Source organism: Cervus canadensis, chromosome X, assembly GCF_019320065.1.
Source record: "Cervus canadensis isolate Bull #8, Minnesota chromosome X, ASM1932006v1, whole genome shotgun sequence".
Taxonomy (NCBI): Eukaryota; Metazoa; Chordata; class Mammalia; order Artiodactyla; family Cervidae; genus Cervus; species Cervus canadensis.
In genome coordinates, this window is record NC_057419.1 from 142221642 (window position 1) to 142242732 (window position 21091).

The 21091-nt window shown below is 49.9% G+C and overlaps 3 protein-coding genes across 13 annotated transcripts in view; 2 read left to right on the plus strand and 1 right to left on the minus strand.

Moving 5' to 3' along the window:
- On the minus strand, positions 1–6182 carry PNMA6E (PNMA family member 6E). 6 transcript variants are annotated; one of them, XM_043457571.1, is made up of 3 exons: positions 6036–6182; positions 3331–3941; positions 1–3258 (listed from the first exon to the last, which is right to left on the minus strand). In XM_043457571.1, the coding sequence occupies exons 2-3, from the start codon at positions 3929–3931 to the stop codon at positions 1031–1033; spliced, it is 2829 nt and encodes a 942-aa protein (XP_043313506.1). In that variant the 5' UTR covers positions 3932–3941; positions 6036–6182; the 3' UTR covers positions 1–1030. The 6 variants fall into 6 exon arrangements, with proteins under 6 accessions (XP_043313506.1, XP_043313505.1, XP_043313508.1 ...); XM_043457570.1 differs by having other exon boundaries at positions 1–2919; positions 2971–3941; XM_043457573.1 differs by having other exon boundaries at positions 3454–3941; positions 6036–6181.
- The window catches only part of ZFP92 (ZFP92 zinc finger protein), a 22671-nt gene continuing 7754 nt past the window's right edge, over positions 6175–21091 (plus strand). The window contains exons 1-2 of one of the 6 annotated variants that reach the window (XM_043457582.1): positions 13326–13509; positions 13830–13856. The gene's annotated coding sequence lies outside the window, so the exon portion shown is untranslated. Of the gene's footprint in view, positions 6284–13325; positions 13510–13829; positions 13857–19847; positions 19929–21091 lie in introns of those variants that run through there. The other 5 variants (XM_043457587.1, XM_043457586.1, XM_043457583.1 and 2 more) reach the window with 5 other exon arrangements.
- LOC122434346 (60S ribosomal protein L34-like) lies at positions 10846–11130 on the plus strand. The gene has a single exon (XM_043457598.1). The coding sequence runs from the start codon at positions 10846–10848 to the stop codon at positions 11128–11130; it is 285 nt and encodes a 94-aa protein (XP_043313533.1).

Sequence of the window (21091 nt, forward strand, 5' to 3'; positions counted from 1 at the left end):
TGAAACATTCAGCAAATTTTATTGAAGCACAACACAGACTGAAACCATTGAAAACAGGGAATGACAACACAGGGAACTTTTGATGGCTGCTGGAGATCACAGTCCCGCCCCCCCCCTCCTCCCAGGGTCCCTAATGAGGTGCCCTCCCTCCCCCAATGCAGTGGCCCTCCCTCTCCCCACCCTCTCCCTTCCTGAGGGCCTCGTGGTCGGTGTCTTGCCAGGACGGTGGTCGCTGGCAATGCCCGATCCCCCCAGGGCAGCCCCTCCCCCTCGGGCCCACATGCCCTATGGCAGGCACAGGACAGTCACACAGCAGGGCACGCTGCACCAAGCTGAGAACGCAGAGTCCCAAGGAAGCACGGCGTGGCCCAGCAGAGCACAGGTCCTGGGGGGCCTCCCGAAGACCCGCTGGGAAGCCCCGATGCAGATCTTCCTTCCCGAGGTCCCAGGGTGGTCGCCAGCCAAGCCTTCGTCCGTCCCCTCCTTCTCACCAGTTCCTGGGAGTGGGCTGGGATGTCTCTGCGCCACGGTGGGGGGAACTGCTCAGAGAAGAACACATGCACATCTCCAGGAGACCAAGCAGAACTTGGTCTGAATCCACACTGGGGAAGCACACACTGAGCTGAGGACTGGGCCTTGGCTGGTGCTGAAGCTCAGGGAACGTGGCAGGACCCAGGGCTGGCTGACCAGGTAGGTGGGGATACCCGGCCTGGGTTCACAGGCACCTCGGGGCTCTGCAGGGGGTGGGAGGGGAGTTGATGACAGCTCAGGGATGTGTGTTGATGGGGAGGGGAGAGGGGCTGGACCAGAGAGCCGTTCCTTGAGATCTGGGTCACTAGGGGGCCTACAGGGACACATTTGGACTTCCCAGGACAGGGAGCAACCTGTCCCAGGGTATGCTGAATAGGGGTCCCCTCTTGGGGAGGTGGGGAGGCCCAGGCACCATGACATGGCCCCTAACATGGGGCCAGGAGGCTGCCTGATCTGGCCTCTCCCTGCTTCCAGGCCAGGGGCCTGGGACCTGCTGAGCCTATTGACCAGAGGAGAACCCCGGGGGGCTCATCTCCACAGCCCCTTCCTCATCTCCGGGCTCCTCTGGGACGGGCTTGACCCCCTTCTTGGGGGGCTCCTCGGCCTCCTGGTCTCCTGCCTGGGGGAGACCCTCTGGCTCCCAGCCAGGACTTCCTGGGACCACCGGGGAAGCCCCGCCCATCCAGGCAGTGGCAGGGCCCCAAAGGGCCTCTGAAGGTGCCGCCTGACCTAGGCCCGGGAGGCCAGGAGCCCTTCCATCTTCCTGAGTGGTCTCCCCAGGGGCAGAGGCTGCCCTGGTGGCACCACGGGCTTCAGGAGCAGCCTGGGCAACCTCGGTGCTGCTGCCAACTGCCTTACTGGCCTCTTCACGCACTGGGAGGGCCTCCACGCCACCTTCCCTGGAAAGGGCAACCTGGGCAGAGGTATCTCCACTGGCTGGGGAGGGCTCACTTCCACCTGCAGCTGCACCCTCAGTGATGATCATATGGGCCAGGGCAGCGGCCAGGTCTCCGAGGACCCCATGGGCCTCCTCCTCCACCGGGAACTGCTCACCCATTGCTGGGTCGGTCTCCCAGGCCTCGGTCTCCCGGATGAGCTGCAGCATCGCCACGAAGCTGGGGGGTCTTCTCTCCATCCGCATCCTCTTCAGCTTGTTCTGCATCAGGCTGTTGGGCCGGGCCCGCATGAGCACCTGCCGGGCACGCAGCTGATCTGCGATGGCTGGGTGCATGGCCCCCTTGCCCAGGGCCGACTGCAGCAGGCCTTCCAGGCGCATCACAAAGGCAAACAGGCTCTCCTGGGGCCGCTGGGCGCAGGTCATGAACTTCAGCCGAGCGTTCACCCGGGGATCCTTGCTCCCGAACGCCTCCACCAGCGCCGTCAGGCAATCCTGGGCCGCCAGGTTGGGATCTTCTGCCAGGAGGCTGCACAGGAGATCCAGCGCCGGACCCCCCAAGCTCTCCACCAGCCTCCTCCTCCGCTCCATCTCGGTCACGTGGCGCCACAGGTACAGCATGTCGTTGGCATGATCCAGCCAGCTCTCAAAGGACTCTTCCCCTTCACCCGGCTCTTCCATCCCGGAGAAGGTTCTCAGCTCCTGGTAGCCCATATTCTCTAGCACAGGCTCCAAGGCCAGCTGCCACTGTGGGGACCGGGCCCGTGGCTCATCCATGGCTCCAGCGATGCCTGAAGCTGCAGCCTCCATGGGAACTCCTGCCTCCCCAGCCGCTCCTGCCATGCTCAGAGATCCGGCCACACCTGCAACTCCCGTATCACCTGCCGCTCCCTCCTCATCGGATGTTCCTGCTTCATCTTCAGCTCTGGCCTCACCCTCAGCTCCTGCCTCACTGGCCGCCCCAGCCTCATCTGCAGTGCCTGCCTCACCTGTAGCTCCTGCTTCACTTGCAAGTCCTGCCTCAATGCCAGCTCCTGCCTCACCTGCAGCCCCTTCTTCATCTGCAGTGCCTGCCTCACCTGGAGCTCCTGCCTCATCTATAGTCCCTTCCTCATCTGCAGTGTCTGCTTCACCTATACCACCTGCCTCATCTGCAGCCCCTTCCTCATCTGCAATGTCTGCTTCACCTATACCACCTGCCTCATCTATAGTCCCTTCCTCATCTGCAGTGTCTGCTTCACCTATACCACCTGCCTCATCTGCAGCCCCTTCCTCATCTTCAGTGCCTGCCTCACCTGTACCATCTGCCTCACTGGTAGCTTCTGCCTCACAGGCAGCTCGTCCCTCGAAGCCAGCTCCTCCCTCCTCTGTTGCTCCTGCCTCCCCTGCGGCTCCCTCCTCACAGGTGGGTCCATTCTCACTTGAGGCTCCTGCCTCACCTGTGGGTCCATTCTCACCTGCGGCTCCCTCCATACCTGCAGCTCCCTCCTCACCTGAAGCTCCCATCTCACCTGTGGCTCCCTCCATACCTGCAGCTCCCTCACCTGCATCTTCTATGTCACCTACAGCTCCCTCCATACCTGCAGCTCCCTCCTCGCTTGAGGTTCCCTCCTCGCTTGAGGTTCCCTCCTCACTTGAGGTGCCCTCCTCACTTGAGGTGCCCTCCTCACCTGCTGCTCCTACCTTACCTGTTCCTCCAACATCACCTGTGGCTCCCTCCTCACCTGCTGCTCTCACCTCACCTGTTCCTCCAACATCACCTGCAGCTCCCTCCTCACCTGAGACTCCCACCTCACCTGTTCCTCCAACATCACCTGTGGCTCCCTCCTCACCTGCTGCTCTCACCTCACCTGTTCCTCCAACATCACCTGTGGCTCCCTCCTCACCTGTTCCTCCAACATCACCTGCAGCTCCCTCCTCACCTGAGACTCCCACCTCACCTGTTCCTCCATCACCTGTGGCTCCCTCCTCACCTGCTGCTCTCACCTCACCTGTTCCTCCAACATCACCTGTGGCTCCCTCCTCACCTGCTGCTCCTACCTCACCTGTTCCTCCAACATCACCTGTGGCTTCCTCCTCACCTGAGACTCCCATCTCACCTATTCCTCCAACATCACCTGTGGCTCTTGCCTCACCTACCCTACCAAACACTGCTCGTCTCTGGGGCTGTGCAGGGAAATTGGGTCTATCCTGTGACTCAGCATCAGGGGCCTGGGGCAGGCAGACAACATCCCAGGGCCCCCCTTTGCCTGGTATTTGTCGAGGGATCAAGCTTCGGCTTAAATACTCGGCAAACTCAACCAAAGCGATCTTCGACCCCAGTTCCTTTCTGAAGACCTTGCCCAGCACTCGGTATCTGCCCAGGGGGCCCAGGGCAGCCTGCACGGCATCCTTGAATTCTTGGTCTTCACAGTCATCTGGGATGCCCAGGATGAGCAGAGAACGCTCCTCATTCACGCCCATCCACCTGCACCAGTCTCGCAGCAGCGCCAGTGGCATCACCATTTTTGAGGACCTGAGGGTGGGGAAAGTGATCAAAGGGGTGTGCACAGACCGTTGAAGTGTGGGAATAGGCTTGTGGGTGCAAAGGGGAGAGAATAATGTTTGGGCCACACAGCCCACCCCACTGCCCCTCACAGCAGCAGCTTGGAGCACTGCCCCAACCTGTTTTGTTTGGCTGGTTTTAGGAAACTTTTCTGATAAATTAAATGTATTTACAAAACAAACCATAAAATTCTGTAAAACAATTATCCTTCAATTGAAAAAATTTTAATTAAAAAAATTTAAATATATATTTACGAAACAAAACATTTTCTACATTTCTGGCATCAGTTTTAGGAAGTTGCCTTTTTCCCAAGGAATTTTTCAAGTTTTTTAGCACAATTTTTTCTATCATAGCCTTATATTCTCTTTTTAATGTATATCTGACCTGTAGTGTTAGCCCTCTTTCATTCCTAATATTGGTGTTTAGCAATCTTTGTATTTTTCCTTGATTTGTCTTTCTAGAGCTTTCTCAGTTTTGTTGCCCTTTTTTAAAAAAACAAACATATGGCTTGGTTTATCATGTCCGTAATTTGCTTTCTATCACCAACTTCCTCTCTTAGCCCAATTATTACTTCAGTCAACTCATTTTATGCTTCTTTTTCTCTTCTTCTTCTAGCATCTCTATAGGGGCTGTTAGGTCACTGATTTTATGTCCTTACTCTTTTCTAACATAAGCATTTAGAGCAATATATTTTCCTCCTATTGCTTCTTTAGCTGCCTCCCACTAACTTGGGTAAATTGTGTTTTTTCATTACTCAGTTTGAAATATTTTCTAAATCCCTTTGTGATTTTTTTTCAATTCATGGATTTCCCAGTATTTAAAGATATATTATCATTATTAACATCAAATAAAATTCCCCTGTAGCGACAGAACTTATCATGTAAAATTGCAATACTTTTAAATTCAGGTGTGGTGTATCCCAGTGAATGTACAAAGCACCCTCGTGAAGAATCTGCATTTTTGTGTGGAGACCAGGGCCCCGGTCCCTCCCACCACTGCAATTCCTGTGCCACTCAGACAGAGGCGACCTGGAACCTCTCCGTTCCTAATACAGTGTGCCAGAGCCCCCCCCCCCCACCCGCCTGGAACCCCCACAAATCCATTTGCAGCAGCAAACAGCCTCCACCAGGTCACAGCAGCTCCAGCGCCGCCAGTCTCAGCCTCACTCACCCCATGTGGCCAGGCGGCTCCTTCTCACCCCCTTCAACTCCACTCCCCCACCCCGCCACTTGGTGGTGCTCTCCTCTAGGCCCTGGAAGCAGGGCGCCCCCATATGTTTAGAGATTAGACTTCCCCTCTCACCTTCCCACACCGGGGAGTCCTCCCACAAGCGTTATCTCACACTATCTCACTGATGTAAAGACTGTCCCTCTTGCCTCCCCCAAGAAGGCAGCCAGAGCCCCCTTCCGGCCACCAACGTCCTCTCTCCCCAGACCCGTCCCCGCCCCGCCCCCGTCACGCCCCGCCCCCGTCACGTCCCGCCCCCGTCACGCCACACCCCACCACCCGTCCCGCCCCCACCCCACCCCCCACAGAGCTGGTACCTCCCCTAACGGTTTCCAAACCGCATCCACGAGTCCACCCCATCCACCCCTCCCCTCAGCCCCTTCCACCAACAGGGGGCAGACATTAGCCCTTCCCTCATGTTCCCCTCATGTCTCGGCATGGGGGACCCCCTCTCACGTCCTCCCCACTCCCTCAGCCAGTAGTATTCTCTTCTGGCCTCCAAAGCAGGCCTCACCCACTCAGCAGGAAGCCCTTCCTTCTGAGACCCCCACAAGTTTAACCATTAGCCACCCCCTCTGCACCCCCAAACCAGAATGCCCCCCACCAGCCACCCTGGCAGCCAGCAGTCCTCCCTCAGAACTCCTACACTGAGGAAACCCTTCCCTCAGCCCCTCTGAAGCCTGCCGCTGTCTGCGGCCTCACCCGGATTCCCAATCTAGTAGATGCTGGCCCTCCCCCCACCTCCACTCCTTGCTGGGTCAGCTAAGGGACCCCCACCCGGGACTCCTGGTAACTGCGGAGTCCAGACCCCAGCAAAGTCCCCGCCTGTCTACTTACTTTCTCCGACTCTGTAAACGACTCTCGAATCCCACTCAGAAGGGTCTGAAGAACTCGGCTCAGCAGCGCAGCCAGGAACCGTGCTGCGCACTATCCCGAGCCCTCTGTGCGAATGCCACCTGGGTTTCCTCCGTGCTCCCGGAAGCCCCAGGAAGATGAGGGAGAAAGTTCTAGGCAGCTGTTTACAAGGAAAATGATTGGATGAGAAACACACGAGAGGAGACTCTTTGCTACTGTATCAACAAGCGGTGAGCACTAAGGACTGGATGTTCCAAGGCGTGGCGCCCGGGGAAGCAAAGATGGCTTCCCTGATGGCGCAGATGGTAAAAAAAAAATCTGCCCGCAATGTGGGAGACCTGGGTTCGATCCCTGGGCTGGGAAGATCCCCTGGAGAAGGACACGACTGGGCAACTTTCACGTCACTTCATTTACTTTCCACCAATCAAAAGGTCTCCCTGCAAGGCAGCTGAGTTGCAAAAGTAAACTTGTAGATGGAAAACCCATCGCTGGCAAATTGGTCAATTTCTCTTTATGTGTGTGCTAAGTCGCTTCAGTCGTGTCCAGCTCTTTACAACCCTATGGGCTATAGCCCGCCAGGCTCCTCTGTCCGTGGGGATTCTCCAGGCAAGAATACTGCAGTGGGCTCCCATGTCCTTCTCCAGGGAATCTTCCCGACCCAGGGATCGAACCTGCACCTCTTAGTCTCCTGCATTGGCAGGCGGGTTCTTTACCACTAGTGCTACCTGGGAAGCCTGTTATAGTTCATCTTATACTGTGACTGATAATTTCATAATGCTGTTCTGTATATTTACTGATTTTTTGTCTAGTTTTATCAACTAGCCATCTTCTCTCATGGCAGAAAGAGGACGAGGGAACTCTCTGGTGTCCCTTTTATAAAGTCACTAATCTCTTTCATTAGGGTTCCACCCTCGTGGGCAAATCATTTCCCAAAGACCCCACCTCCAAATCTCATTGCTTTGGGGGTTAGAATTTAACAGGTGAATTGGTGGAGCATTTACAAACATTCAATACATAGCACTGTCTGTCCATCTATTTTTGTCCCTGTGCTCCCTTTTTCCTGCCTGAGGTAATTTCATAAAGGCTTTTAGCTTTCTCTCTTTTTATTTTAATTGGAGGATAATTACTTTGCAGCATTGTGATGGTTTTTGCCATGCGTAAATATGAATTGGCCATAGGTACACATGTGTCCCCTCCATTCTGAAATCTCCTCCCACCTCCCTCCCCACCCTATCTCTCCAGGCTGTCACCTTTCTCTTGAATCAGCATTAAGCTGAGTGAACTTGACACTGATGCTGATCTTGCATTCACACACCGAGACATTTCTCTTTCTCTAGTTCTTCCATCATTTTTTCACACTTCTGCCATATTATTGTTCATATCATCAGCACAGCTGACTTCACATGTTCCATGATTTTGTCATCATGCTTTAGAATCATGCCAGCGGTTGAATGAGTCATGTTATAAGAACAAGTGACGTCTACCATCTTTCACCTTGCTCCCTCTCTCAATTATTTTCACTTTTGTTTCCATCGTTATTGCTTGGCACTTCTTCTCAGTACCGGCTACATCGTCACTGCTTTTGTGATTGAGTCTGGGCATCCTGGGCTTGAAATACAGATACTGTACTCCATACAGTACTGTACAGTAAAGTGCACTAAAGTACATCCACTTGTAGAGGGTGCTCACACGTGACCATGTACACCAGACACGTGAGCTAACGTACATGATTGGACATGTGAATATACATTCACATCTTTGAAAGTTCCCCACTTGAATGCTCTTATGTAGGGGACTTACTGGATATCTTTAACTTTTCACTGCCTGATGTGGTTAACATTGTACCACTTCACATAAATGTACAAACATTTCCACAATATAATTTACAGTATTGTGATGTTTTCTGCCATGCATAAATATGAATCAGCCATAGGTGTTCCCACCATCCTGAGCCCTCATTCCAACTCTACCCCATCTTTTATGCTGTAGTTTCCATGTATGTTATATCTACGTGGATTATAAACCTTACAATATACTTGGTCTTAGAACTTTTAATAGTCATACTTATAATAAAGAAATTAAGAGCAAACAAGTATTTTTTAATGTTTAAATGTCTGTTGTTGCTGTTCAGTTGCTAAGTCGTTTCCAACTCTTGGTGACCCCATGACCTGCAGCATGCCAGGCTCCTCTGTCCTCCACTATCTGCTGGAGTTTGCTCAAATTCATGCCCATGTTTAAATGTTTACACCCATATTTAATCATTTCTGGTGTTCCTCATCTCTACCCAAAGATCAAGATTTCCCTCTACTATCATATTTCTTCATGTGGAAAGATATTCTTTAGCATTCTTTTAGTACAGATCTATTGGTGAGTTTTCTTAGCTTTCATCTGTCTCAAAAGGCACTTATTTCACCTTCATTCTTTTTTTACACTTTATTTTAAAATTTTTTTATTGAAGTATAGCTGATTTATAATGTTGTGCCAATCTCTGCTGTCCAGCAACGTGACTTAGTTGTACACATATATACATTCTTTTTTATATTCTTTTCCATTATGATCTATCACAGGATATTGAGTATAGTTCTCTGTACTCCACAGTAGGACCTTGTTTTTTTTAATTAATTTATGTATTTTAATTGGAGGCTAATTACTTTACAATATTGTGGTGGTTTTAGCCATGGATGTACATGTGTTCCCCATCCTGAACCCCCCTCTCACCTCCCTCCCCATCCCATCCTTCTGGGTTGTCCCAGTGCACCAGCTTTGAGTGCCTTGTTTTATGCATCAAATATGGACTGTTCATCTATTTCACATATGGTGTGTGCTCAGTTGCTAAGTCATGTCCAACTCTGCGACCCCATGGACTGTCACCCACCAGGCTCAGACTTTGTCCATGGGATTTCCTAGGCAAGAAAACTGGAGTGGGTTATCATTTCCTTTATCACATATGGTAATATCACATAAATGCTATATTATGTTATAATATTACATAAATTATCACATATGGTAATATACATGTTTCAATGCTCTGAAATCATCCCACCCCTGTTTTCTCCCACAGAGTCCAAGAAGAATAGAGTCTGTTCTGTATATCTGTGTCTCTTTTGCTGTCTCGAGTATAGGGTCATCGTTACTGTCTTTCTAAATTCCATCAGTTCAGTTCAGTCACTCAGTCATGTCTGACTCTGTGACCCCATGGACTGCATAATTTCCATATATACTGTATTAGTGTTTTTCTTTCTGACTTACTTCACTCTGTATAATAGGCTCCAGTTTCATCCACCTCATTAGAACTGATTCAAATGCATTCTTTTTAATATCTGAGTAACATTCCATTGTGTATATGTACCACAGCTTTCTTATCTGTTCGTCTCCTGATGGACATCTAGGTTGCTTCCATGCCCCAGCTATTGTAAACAGTGCCGTGATGAACATTGGGGTACACGTGTCCCTTTCAATTCTGGTTTCCTTGGTGTGTATGCCCAGCAGTGGGATTGCTGGGTTGTATGGCAGTTCTATTTCCAGTTTGTTTTTTTGTTTTTGTAAATTAATTTATTTTAATTGGAGGCTAATTACTTTACAATATTGTGGTGGATTTTGCTATACATTCACATGAATCAGCCATGGGTGTACATGCGTCCCCCATTCTGAACTCCCCCTCCCACCTCCCTCCCCATCCCATCTCTCACGTCGTCCCAGCGCACCAGCCCTGAGCGCCCTGTCTCATGCATGAGCCTGGACTGGCAGTCTATTTCACATATGGTAATATACATGTTTCAATGCTATTCTCTCAAATCATCCCACCCTTTGCTTCTCCCACAGAGTCCAAAAGTCTGTTCTTTATATCTGTGTCTCTTGCTGTCTCGCATATAGTGATCGTTACTGTCTTTCTAAATAACATATATATGCGTTAATATACTGTGTTGGTGTTTTTTTTTCTGACTTATTCACTCTGTATAATAGGCTCCAGTTTCATCCACCTCATTAGAACTGGTTCCAATGCACTCGTTTTAATAGCTGAGTATCATTTCGTTGTGTATATGTACCACAGCTTTCTTATCCATTCATCTGCCGATGGACATCTAGTTTGCTTCCATGTCCTAGCTAGTGTAAACAGTACTGCAATGAACACTGGGATACATGTGTCTCTTTCAATTCTGGTTTCCTCGGTGTGTGTATCCAGCAGTGGGATTGCTGGGTCGTATGGCAGTTCTATTTCCAGTTTTTTAGGGAATCTCCACACTGTTCTCCATAGTGGCTGTACTAGTTTGCATTCCCACCAACAGTGTAAGAAGGTTCCCTTTTCTCCTTGTTGTTTATGCACTCTAAATGTAATGGCTTGCCATCAGGTTTGGGCTCTGTCTGTCACTCCCTTAGTGTCTGGAGTTGGGAGGACACCACTCAAGGCTCTACACACCCCCCAGGCCACCTCCCACCACTGGCTTGGGCCCTCCCTCCTTCCTGAGGCTTGGCTCGCCCTGGACCGCTTTACCAGGCCCCTTCCCCGCTGGGATCCCTGGGACTCACTGCAGAGTGGCTGAATCAGGGTTTGCTGCCTTCAGGGCACTGTCTCTGCCTGCACCTGCCCCACCCTCACTCTTGCCACAATAAGGAGAGGTGGATGGAGGAGAGACGGAGCAGGATGGGCCTGGGTGGATTGCTGCTGGAGCTGCCGGGTGCATCCACAGATTTCTGTTACATGACTTTTTCTAGGCTCGGCATGTGTTTGAAATTCTTCATTAAAAAAAAAACTGGGAAACTCTTCTGGGGATGGCATCTAGAGGCATTTATGATGGTGCAGCATCTTGCATACCGTCGTAGGCTGTCCCACAATACAGCCTCTAAGAAAACCAGGCTGTCCCGAATCCCTGGTAATAGAATTGTTTACCTTTATACTAAGAAGGTTGGGAAAGCACCAAAATCCGCGTGTGGTGTGTGCCCAGGCAGACTTAGGGGCGTTCGTGCTGTGAGACCTAAAGTTCTCATGAGGTTGTCTAAAACGAAGAAACATGTCAGCCGAGCCTATGGTGGGTCCATGTGTGACAGAATCAAGCGTGCTTTCCTTATCGAGGAGTAGAAGATTGTTGTGAAAGTGTTGAAAGCACAAGAACAGAGTCAGAAAGCTAAATAGTATATTAAGGAAGTCTCTTCTATTGTTGGATTGCTCCCCACTCTGAGAAGTTTTTTTAAAAAAAATTAATGGTTATTAAATTCTATCAAAATCTCTTTTTTTTGCATTTGGCAAAATAATGATCACACGGTTTTTCTTCTATTTTATTAATATGGCTGATTTTATTGATTGATTTCCTACTTTTTCTAAACTTAAATGACCTCAAATGGTTTATGGATTCAATTTGCTAATATTTTATTTAGAATTTTTGCTTTTGTGTTTATAAGAGAGATTGGCTCATAATTTTCCTTCCTTGTAGTATCCTCTTTGAGGGGCTGAGTTTTCTTTGCAGAAAGATTTTTTTAATACAAAGACAATTACTGTAATATAAGATTTTCTATTTTAAAAAAAAGAAACCTAAATTAAAAATGAAGCATTTTTGAGTAAGAAAAAAAAAAATCAAAAAGCCTCAAAAAAACAAAAACTGGAAAACTTCTAGAGGGAAATGAATCTCCTGATACATGCTGAGGACACTCAGCCATTCCACAGTGTGGCGGATGTGGGGTGCACTTCCAAGAGGCCCCCACTCCACCTCAGGCTTTCACTCCCTCCTTCTGTGAAGGTTGGATGCCAAGGCTCTCTAGGAATTGCCCAAAACCACAAAAGCTGCCTTCCCCAAGGTTGCCCTTAGCCCATATCCCATTACTAGTTGTTAATGTGGGATACAAAGGTACAGCCCCTTGCGTCAACTGGCTCAATCCATTCCCTAGTGGATGAGTTTCCTACAGATGTGGCAATAAATAACCACAAATCAGGTGGCTTAAAACAAGAGGAATTTATTCTCATGGCTCTTGAGGCCAGAAGCCCCAAATCAAGGTGCCAGCAGGGCTGTGCTCCCTCCAAAGGCTCCAGGAGTAGACACTTCCTTGCCTCTTTCATTCTGTGGGGCTCCAGGCATCCCTTGGCTTGTGGTCGCATCCCTCCAGTCTCTGCATTTGTGTTCATGTGGCTTCTCTTCTGTGTGTGTCTCTCTCTCCTCTTCTGTCTCTTATAAGGACACTTGTCATTGGATTTAGGGCTCACCTGAATCATCTAGAATGCTCTCATGTTGAGATTCTTAATTTCATCACATCTGCAAAGACCCGTTTCCCAGAAAACTCACATTCACAGGTTCTGGAAGTTAGGGCATGCACATATCTTTTAAGGGGCTACCGTTCACCCCATTATACCTCTAAAGCCCAGATCCAGGCTTATCTAGCCAGACTCCTGGTGAGAAGACAAGAGTGGGCATCAGAACCTGCAACCAGGGGCCACAGGGGACCTCCCTGACTCTGATCCAGGGACAGGGCCCTGAAGCTATGCAGCATTTGGCCGCCTGAGAACCCTGCTCCCCGAGGCCAGAAGCACACGAGTAGGGGGGGTCCCAGCTTTCCTCCTAAGCCAGGGCAGGCAGCTTGTGTCCTGGGAGTGTCAGCATGGGGAGGGCTTCTTGCTGCAGTCCTGTGCTCTGCTTGTGGAAGGAAGCGTCTCCACCTCATGCTTAATTCCCAACAACCCCGGGAGGGACAGAACACGCAGTGCTGGTGTTTTTTGTTGTGGATTTTCTTCCACAGCCTTTTTCCTATTCTTAACTTTGGGAGGAACTCATCATGACCAAGGGCAGGTATGTGCATTCAGCCATGGATTCCAATCCCAGTCCTGTGGGGAAATGCAGTTTCCAAGGCCCTGGGGGGACCCAGGGAAAGACCAAAGCACGCAGCAACGCTTCACTACTCCTCTGTCTGTCTGCCCACTGATCTCCCCAAATCCCCTCTCACTGCCCCCCACTTTCTTAGCTTCACCCTTCTGTCTTCTCGCACCTTCCTCTTCCTAAGGGACCAAATGGGCTGGTCCCTTACTGGGGTGCCGTGGCTGAGCCACTTGGTGCTGACTGCCCCCCCCCCGCCCCAGGGATTCTGTGAGCCCCAGATGGATGGACGGACCGGCAAAAAAGAAAGCCCCGCAGTCTTGAGACCTGGGAGGTGCGTGACTAACACTGCCCCTCCCCTGCCCCTGGGGGATGGTCTTGGACTGGCTGCGACCCCCAAGGTGTCTAAGCAGCCCAGACTGAAAGCGGAAGTGCCCCGGGGGACGCAGGGAGCTAAGCCAGACTCCCCTCGGGGCGCGCCAAGGGCGGATGCGGGGCCGGGCCTCCCTCCTGCTGTGCCGCGCATGCTCCGTGCCCCCCCCACCACGCCCCATCCCACGCCGCCGCCGCCCCGGCCCTGCTAGTGCCCCGGCCCCGGCTCGTTGGCGCTGAACAGACGGACGGTCGTGCTGGACGCGCCTTCCGCACGGTACCCAAGGGTAAAGTCAAGCCGCCACCGGGAGCCTCATCGCCCCCTGGGTGTGGTGCTCTGGAGGGCTTCTCGGAGGTGGTGGCCTTGGCCTCGGGCTTTCTCCGAGGCAGGGACGGGGGCGCGGGGGGTAAGGGGGGAAGACGGAAGAATGGCTCAGAAGCCCACGAGCCAGGTCTCGGCAGGTGGTTAGGGACGCCCTGGGAGGTGGCGAGCGCGGAGAGCTGCCGACCAGCCCTCGGGGCTTCCCTCCCCCTTCCTCGGGCCGGGGAAAGGCAGCGGGTGTTTCTCGGTTTCTCTCCTCCGACTGCGGTTCACCGCTGACTCTAGGGCTGCTCAGAGAGCGTCGCGACGCGGATAAGTTTGGATTTTGCGCCTCTGCGTCAGGTCGCGCGGCACTCCCGCCCAGGGACACCCAGCCAACCGTCCGCGAGCGTGAGCCCCCCGAGGGTCCCCGGACGGGCCCCCTGCGGCTCTCTGGAGGTGGGGCGTTGTGTCCCTGGGTGGTGAGGGATGTTAGCGGGGCCGAGCACGCCCGGAGAAGGTGCGAGAAGAGGAAGCCAGGGGCCGAGCGGCAAAGCGTGCCGGGCTCCGGACAGAGGTAGCGGTGCCAGCCCTCCGGCCCCCACACAGCGGCCAAGCACTCCCGGGGGCCAGGCTGCAGCGGGCACTGTAGATTCAGCCTTGGGGAGCAAAACCCGCAAAGCCCTGGTGGGGGCGGGGAGGGTCCGATTCTAGTGGCAAGAAACGGGCAAGAAACAGTCAACGTTTGGAATTAAGAATCACAGAGTCAATGTATGGCCAAAGCCACTACAATATTGCAAAGTAATTAGCCTCCAATTAAAATTAATTAATTTAAAAAATAAGCAAGCAAACAAGAAAGAATCACAGAGTATGTTAACCAGTGCTAAGTCCTGCGGGGCAGAAATAGAGAAGAGAGGCCGCGTGCGGGTTTAAGCAGTGTGGTTAGAAGGCAACCTTTCGGAAAAACTTAACAGAGGTGAAAGATTTTGGGGCCAGAGGCAACAGCCAGTGTAAAGGCAGGAGCCACTCTGGGCCAGTGTGGAGCAGAAGAGGGCAAGGTCAGGAAGCTCCTCTACATGAGTGAGAGGCACCCCATGAAGAGCTGGCAGCAGGTGGCATCCCTCTGTTCCCCAACCCGCAGCCCCTGCAGAGCAGAGCCTGGAGACCCGGTTGCCAGGTTGCTCCCAGAGGCCTTTGCTGGCCCCAGGCAGCTCTCAGATGGGACCTCAGGCCTTTCCCCTGGGTGGCTGGTAGGTGACACAGGTCTCCAGGAAGGCTGCCTGGCGCTGAGCGGAGGCACTTGGGGTCTTGAATTACCAAAACCCACAGGAAGTTCCAGCAGGGCAGAAGGCGGCCAACCCTAGTGGCCCCGCTCGTCCCTCTTGGTCGACGGCAAAGCCCCACTTCCCTGACCCGCCCTCAGTGGGACTGCTGCATGCCTTCCCTGTTTTCCGTTTTCTTTTTTTGGGGAAATAGCCCCATCTCGTGGTCTTCAGAAGACATCAGCACTGAAGCCCTCTGCTTCTCCCTCTGGGGCTCACGTTTCCACCTTTCCTCTCTCCATCCCGCCACCTCCAGCCAGGCTCAGCCAGTGACGGGGAGTCTGCCGCCCCTCTGTGGGGTAGACCAGCCTGGAAGGGGCTACCAGGTTCCCCAGACTCCTGGGACCTTCCCAGCTCCTTGCCCCAAGTGCTGCTATCTGAGGGGCCCTCACCTGCATACCTGGTGCCCTATCTCAGGGAAACCCGAGCCCTGGGGCCTAGAATCATCCTTCAGCTTCTCCCCTTCTCTGGAGACCCACCAAGGCCAAAGTGTCTTGGGAGAAGCCGCCCTCCAGTTCTGCAAGCTCCTTCCATATCTTTTCTTCCATTCCTGCTCTCTGAGAAAGTCACACTGTTCCTGACGGGGGCTTTTAGGGCATTAGGGTCAGTGAAAAGGACTTTCTCGTAGCTCAAATGATAAAGAATCTGCCTGCGATGCAGGAGACCCTGGTTCAATCCCTGGGTCGGGAAGATCCTCTGGAGAAGGGAATGGGAATCCACTCCAGCGTTCTTGCCTGGAGAATTCCATGGACAGAGAAGCCTGGCGAGCTGTAGTTCATGGGGTCTCAGAGTTGGACATGACTGAACGACTAACACACGCACACAGGGTCTGTGAGCACAGGGCTTGTCATGTTTCTTTCCAGGATTTGAAACTATGCTGCCAGTGGGGTGCTATGTCCCAAGGATAGACGCTGCTGTGTGTAACCAGCTTGCTGGCTGGCACCTCTGATGTGCCTTGTGGTACTAAACTTGAGCGTCAGTCTCCGTCCACCAGTGAACTCTGTCTGTGACATGTTTGTCTTGGGCGGTCACGGTTCAAGTATCTTCTCTGTTGAGGGCTTGCAGCACAACTTGGGATACGGGTTTAGAGAAAACACCTCTTCCTTTCAGTTTTTCTGTGTTTTTCAAAATGGATGGTGACCTGGCAGTACAGTCTTGATAGAGAAAAAAAATAAGCTTGTGATGTGTTTGAAAACAATTTGACACTAGTCTGAAAACCCTTGCTAATATCAGTATTACACACACACACACACACACCCACCCCTTCAGCTTGTGGAGGCCTCTCGGTGAATGATGGTGGTTTCCCAGTGAACATGGGTAAAAGAGGGTAAAAGAGGATCCCTTGACAGTGACATTAAGTATATTGGCAACACTGTGCAACTGTCACCAGTAGCGACTTCCAAACACTTTGATCACCCCAAAAAGAAACTCCATCCTCATGAAGCAGTCACCCCACCCTACCCAATCCCAGCCCCTGGCTCTCTGACCATATGGATCTACCTATGACTCTCTGGATATGTCATATGTTTTATAAGATTTAAAGATTTTTTTATAGTGAGCTACAGAACAGTGACACTCTGGAGAGATGACAGGCAGAAGAAGGGGTGAGTGCCACGGGAAGGCGAACCTGATAGGGGTAGCTAGTGTCCACAGGGTCCCTGGGCAGTGGCTAGTTTGAATGGTTTCTCAGGCTCCAGGACACAGGGGTTGTACTAGCTGTCTGGTACCTGGCCCCAGAGTGTGAAACCTCAATAAGTGGGACTTGGGCCATGGGTTTAGTGGACCAGGAGAGAGGGGCCCTGATATGGGAGGTCGGTGGGGTGAGAGCTTAGCAAACTGCCTGAGAAGGCGAAGGGAAAGGAGTTTTTTTTTTTTCTTTTTTTCCACAATATTTATTTTAAATATTTTTAAATTTAATTTATTTATTTTAATTGGAGGAAAAGAGTTTTTAGTCATAATCTCAAAACTCGATCGAGAAAGCTCTTATGAAATCTTATCTTGCATCATATAAGTAGAATCATGCAGTAGTTGTTGTTGTTGTTCAGTTGCTCAGTCGTGTCCAACTCTTTGTGACCCCATCGACTGCAGCACACCAGGCTTCCCTGCCTTTTACCATCTCCTGGAGCATGCTCAAACTCATGTCCTTTGAGTCGGTGATGCCATCCAACCATCTGTCGCCCCCTTCTCCTCTTGCCCTCAATCTTTCCCAGCATCAGGGTCTTTCCCAGTGAGTCAGCTCTTTGCATCAGGTGGCCAAAATATTGGAGATTCAGCTTCAGCATCAGTCCTTCCAGTGAATATTCAGGGTTGATCATGCAGTATGTGGCCTTTTGTGTCTGTGTCTGTTTTTTTTTCACTTAGCGTCATGACACCAGGTTCACCCACATGGTAGCGTAGATCAGTATTTCATTCCCCTTTGCGGCCAAATAATGTTCCACCTGTGTCTAGACAATGGTTGGTTTTCCACTCTTCTGTTGATAGACACTTGGGTTGTTTCCACCTTTTGGAGATTATGAATTGTTCTGCACTTAATTCACATGGGAAGACAAGTTTTTGGTTTTTTTTTTTTCTTTTAGTGGACAAGTTTCTTTCTTTCTTTCTTTCTTTCTTTCTTTTTTTTTTGGTGGACAAATTTTTGTGAAAACACGTTTTCAATTCTTTTGAGCATATACTCAGGAGTGGAACTACTGGGCCTGATGATAACTATGTGTACTTACTAAGGAACTACCAGACTGTTTTCCCTTTTAACTTTGAACACTGTCAAGCAAATGGACAAGTAGAATAGTCCAACCAAGCCCAGTACCCACCTCCCAGGGTTAGCAGTGGCCTCCAGCTTGCCTTATGTGCCTGTTTCCCTCCCTCCCTCTCTCTGCCTCCCTCCCCCTCTTTCCTTCTCTCTTTCTTTTGTTTCCATTAAAATGCTTGAGAGTCACTTCACAAGCCTTGTTCTCCCCAAATGGTTCACTGTGCATCTCTTGAGAAAGACATTTTCTTCTCTGACCCGGGGGCCACGATTCACTCACCATGTGGGCAGCAGTCGCCCCACCCTCACGCCCACTCCCCCTTTGATTCCTCTTTTGTTCATGCTAGCATGTCATCAGGGACTCCCACTGCACTTGGCTGTTGGCCACTTAACTCTCTTTTCATCCAGAGCACTCTCCCTCCCCAGCCTCCTCTTTCCCCCCGTGACACTGATTTGCAGAGGAAACCAGGAAACGGCCCACCTTCTGGATCAGCGCTGGCTGCTCCACTGTGGTGCCTTTAACCAGTCCCTCTGTCCCAAGGTCCTCTGTAAACCAGAAGCTGAGTCCCAAGGCAGCATAGAATCAGGTCAAGCTTTGGCAGGAGCTCTACTGAGCACTTCCGCCGAGGGAGTGGACATCCCACCTCTGGGGGATATCCCAGCTCTGTCCCACCATTAGGTTCACTTCGTCTCTTCTGACCAGCAGTAAATAGGGAAGACATTTTGACATCATGTGGCCAGCAGCCCTCAGCATTTCACCTCATGGTTTTGTTGCAGGAAGGGGGACCCCTTCCAGAGCCCGAGAGTGGGCTCTTGTCTGACACTCGGAAATGAATTGTCCAAGGAGACACACGTCCTGAGAATTTACTGAGACTTTACAAAAGACTTCACTGAGAAGGGGCACCCAGGCAGAGAGCAGTAGAGTAAGGGAACCCAGGAGAACTGCTCAGCCACGTTGCCTGCAGTCTCAGGTTTTATGGGTGGGATTAGCTTCCAGGTTGTCTTTGGCCAGTCGTTCTGACTCAGGGCCCTTCCTGGTGGCACATGCATTGCTTAGCCAAAATGGATTCCTGCAAAGAGCATCCTGGGACATGTGGCCTTTTGGCCTTTCCCAAATTCTTGTGGTTGGTGGTGGCTTGTTGGTTCTGTGTTCCTTACCAAGACCGCCTGTTGTAAAATAACTCACGCAAATGGTTATTGTGGTGCCTAAGGTTTTTATCCTATTTTTCCAATTTCTGCCATTTTTTTCCTTGAAGTTAGCTCTAGTTCTAACTCTTGTTACTGCTCCTTTGAAGGTACTATATCTCCTCCTTACTCTTTCTCCCCCATACTGGTTGTAAAGTTTTCTCTTTTTCTTTGGTTTTCATCAGTGGAACTATGTTGTGCCTTTGTATAATTTTTCTTTTTTTAATTTCTCTTGCTTGATATTCTTAAAGCTTCTTAAATCTGTTGGTTAATACCTTCCTCTTATATTTAGAAAGTCTTGTAAACGTTCATATCTGTTCTCTTCTTAGATCTTCAGTTATAGTGTTTCGTATGTTTCTTATTGGTCTTTTCTGTATTTTCCATTTTTTTTGTTTTTTAATGTCTGGGCTTTTATTTTTGGTATTTTGTATCGACATGTCATCCAATTCAAAATTCTGACTTTTGTGTTAATCTCCTGTTGGTGGTGGCTTAGTTGCTAAGTCGTGTCTGACTCTTTGTGACTCCATGGTCTGTAGCCCGCCAGGCTCCTCTGTCCATGGGATTCTCCAGGCAAGAATACTGGAGTGGGTTGCCATTCCCTTCTCCAGGGAATCATCCCAACCCAGGAATCGAACCCTGGTCTCCTGCATTGCAAGCAGATTCTTTACCAACTGTGCTATGAAGGAAGCCCTATCTCCTGTTAAAACCATTTATTGAGCTCACTTTAGACGTTTCAGTTAGAATTTCCTTTTGATTCTTTTCTGATACAGATATTAATTGTCTAGGGAAATATGCCATCTTTTCATGTATTTCTTCCATCTTTTCCACTGTTTTCTTTAACATATTAATTATATTTTAATGTCTTAGTTTGTTAACTCAAATATGTAGATTGCTTATTTTGTTCTGTTTTGTGTTGTTTTTCTTCTTTTTGAGGTTTGTTCTTATGGTCCTATTTCTTGGTAACATAGTTATTTTTAGTTAAATGCTAGAAATGTAAATAATCTTGCAGTATTTATAATTAAATGTTAATTTAATTCATATTTTAGAATCTTTAAAATCATAGATACTCCTGAAGATTATATCTTCCCCTAGAAAAGTTCCACCCTTTCTTCGCTGGACTGATAAAGTGGGAGTTGGACCCCTTAATTCAGGCAGGTACTGAATGGAGTGCAGGTTGGGTTTTGTTTTAGTAAGGTATCAGCTGCCTTTGATTATTTCTTGGCTTTCATCTGAAAACCTAGTTTGTTCACCAGACTTCTTCCCTTAAAGTTTCCTTAACTCTTCAGTTTTGTATCAGCTCCCTGAGCTCTGCTTTTCAGACTTTCAGTTTAGTTTTTTGGCCTTTTTAGCTTCAGAAGTTCATACACACCATGAGCGGAAAAGACAACCATATGCTTAAGACCTCTCATGTCTCTGATTCTGTTACTATAGCCTTCTCAGACTGCTTTAAACTTCTGCTCAGGACAAAGTGTAATTCTCAGCCTGTTCCCTGTGCCTTGAGTTGTCCAAGAAAAGGGCATTAAATTAACTCTCCATGGTTATCTCCTGAACTTTAGTCCCTCTTGTTCTCACTGCTTGGGCAACTCTTAGGTGCCTTCTAAGACATGATTTTGTATTCATCTGGCTTTGCCAGTTTGGGGAGGAATTATTGGTTTGTTATAAGCTTTTTGTCCCAACTTGGAGGTTAGTTACATAGCTACTTGCAAGTGATTTAGTATTAATTTTGCTCTAGTCACTGATAGTTGATAGCATTTCTTTAAAATAAAAATGTACTCCTTTAATTGGTGTAAGGACATTTCAAGTTGACTTTTTTTGTCACTTGTCAAGATATTTTTCCCCCATCATTCTACTATTTCTGCTTCCCTGGTAGCTCAGACGGTAAAGAATCTGCCAGCAGTGCGGGAGACCTGGGTTTGATCCCTGGGTCAGGAAGATCCCCTGGAGAAGGGAATGGCAACCCACTCCAGCATTATTGCCTAAAAGGATTCTATGGACAGAGGAGCCTGGTAGGCTACAGTCCATGGGGTTACAACTAGAGAAAAGCCCATGCAGCAGCAAAGACCCAGAGGAGCCAAAAATAAATAAATGAAATTGTATAAATATATGTATATATATGTATATATAAAGACCTCAGGGGCAAAGGAGTGGCAATGGGGCTTCCAGGGGTAGCTTGAAAGTCAGGATTGAGGGGCTAGTCATGTAGTAGGAGGGCTGAGAGAGGAAGGAGGTGAGAAAAGGAAAGAAGAAAGACACTCCCTTAACAGTCTTGCAGCCTGGCTAGGCGGGCCCAGCATGAGGAGAGATGGAATCCTTGTCTC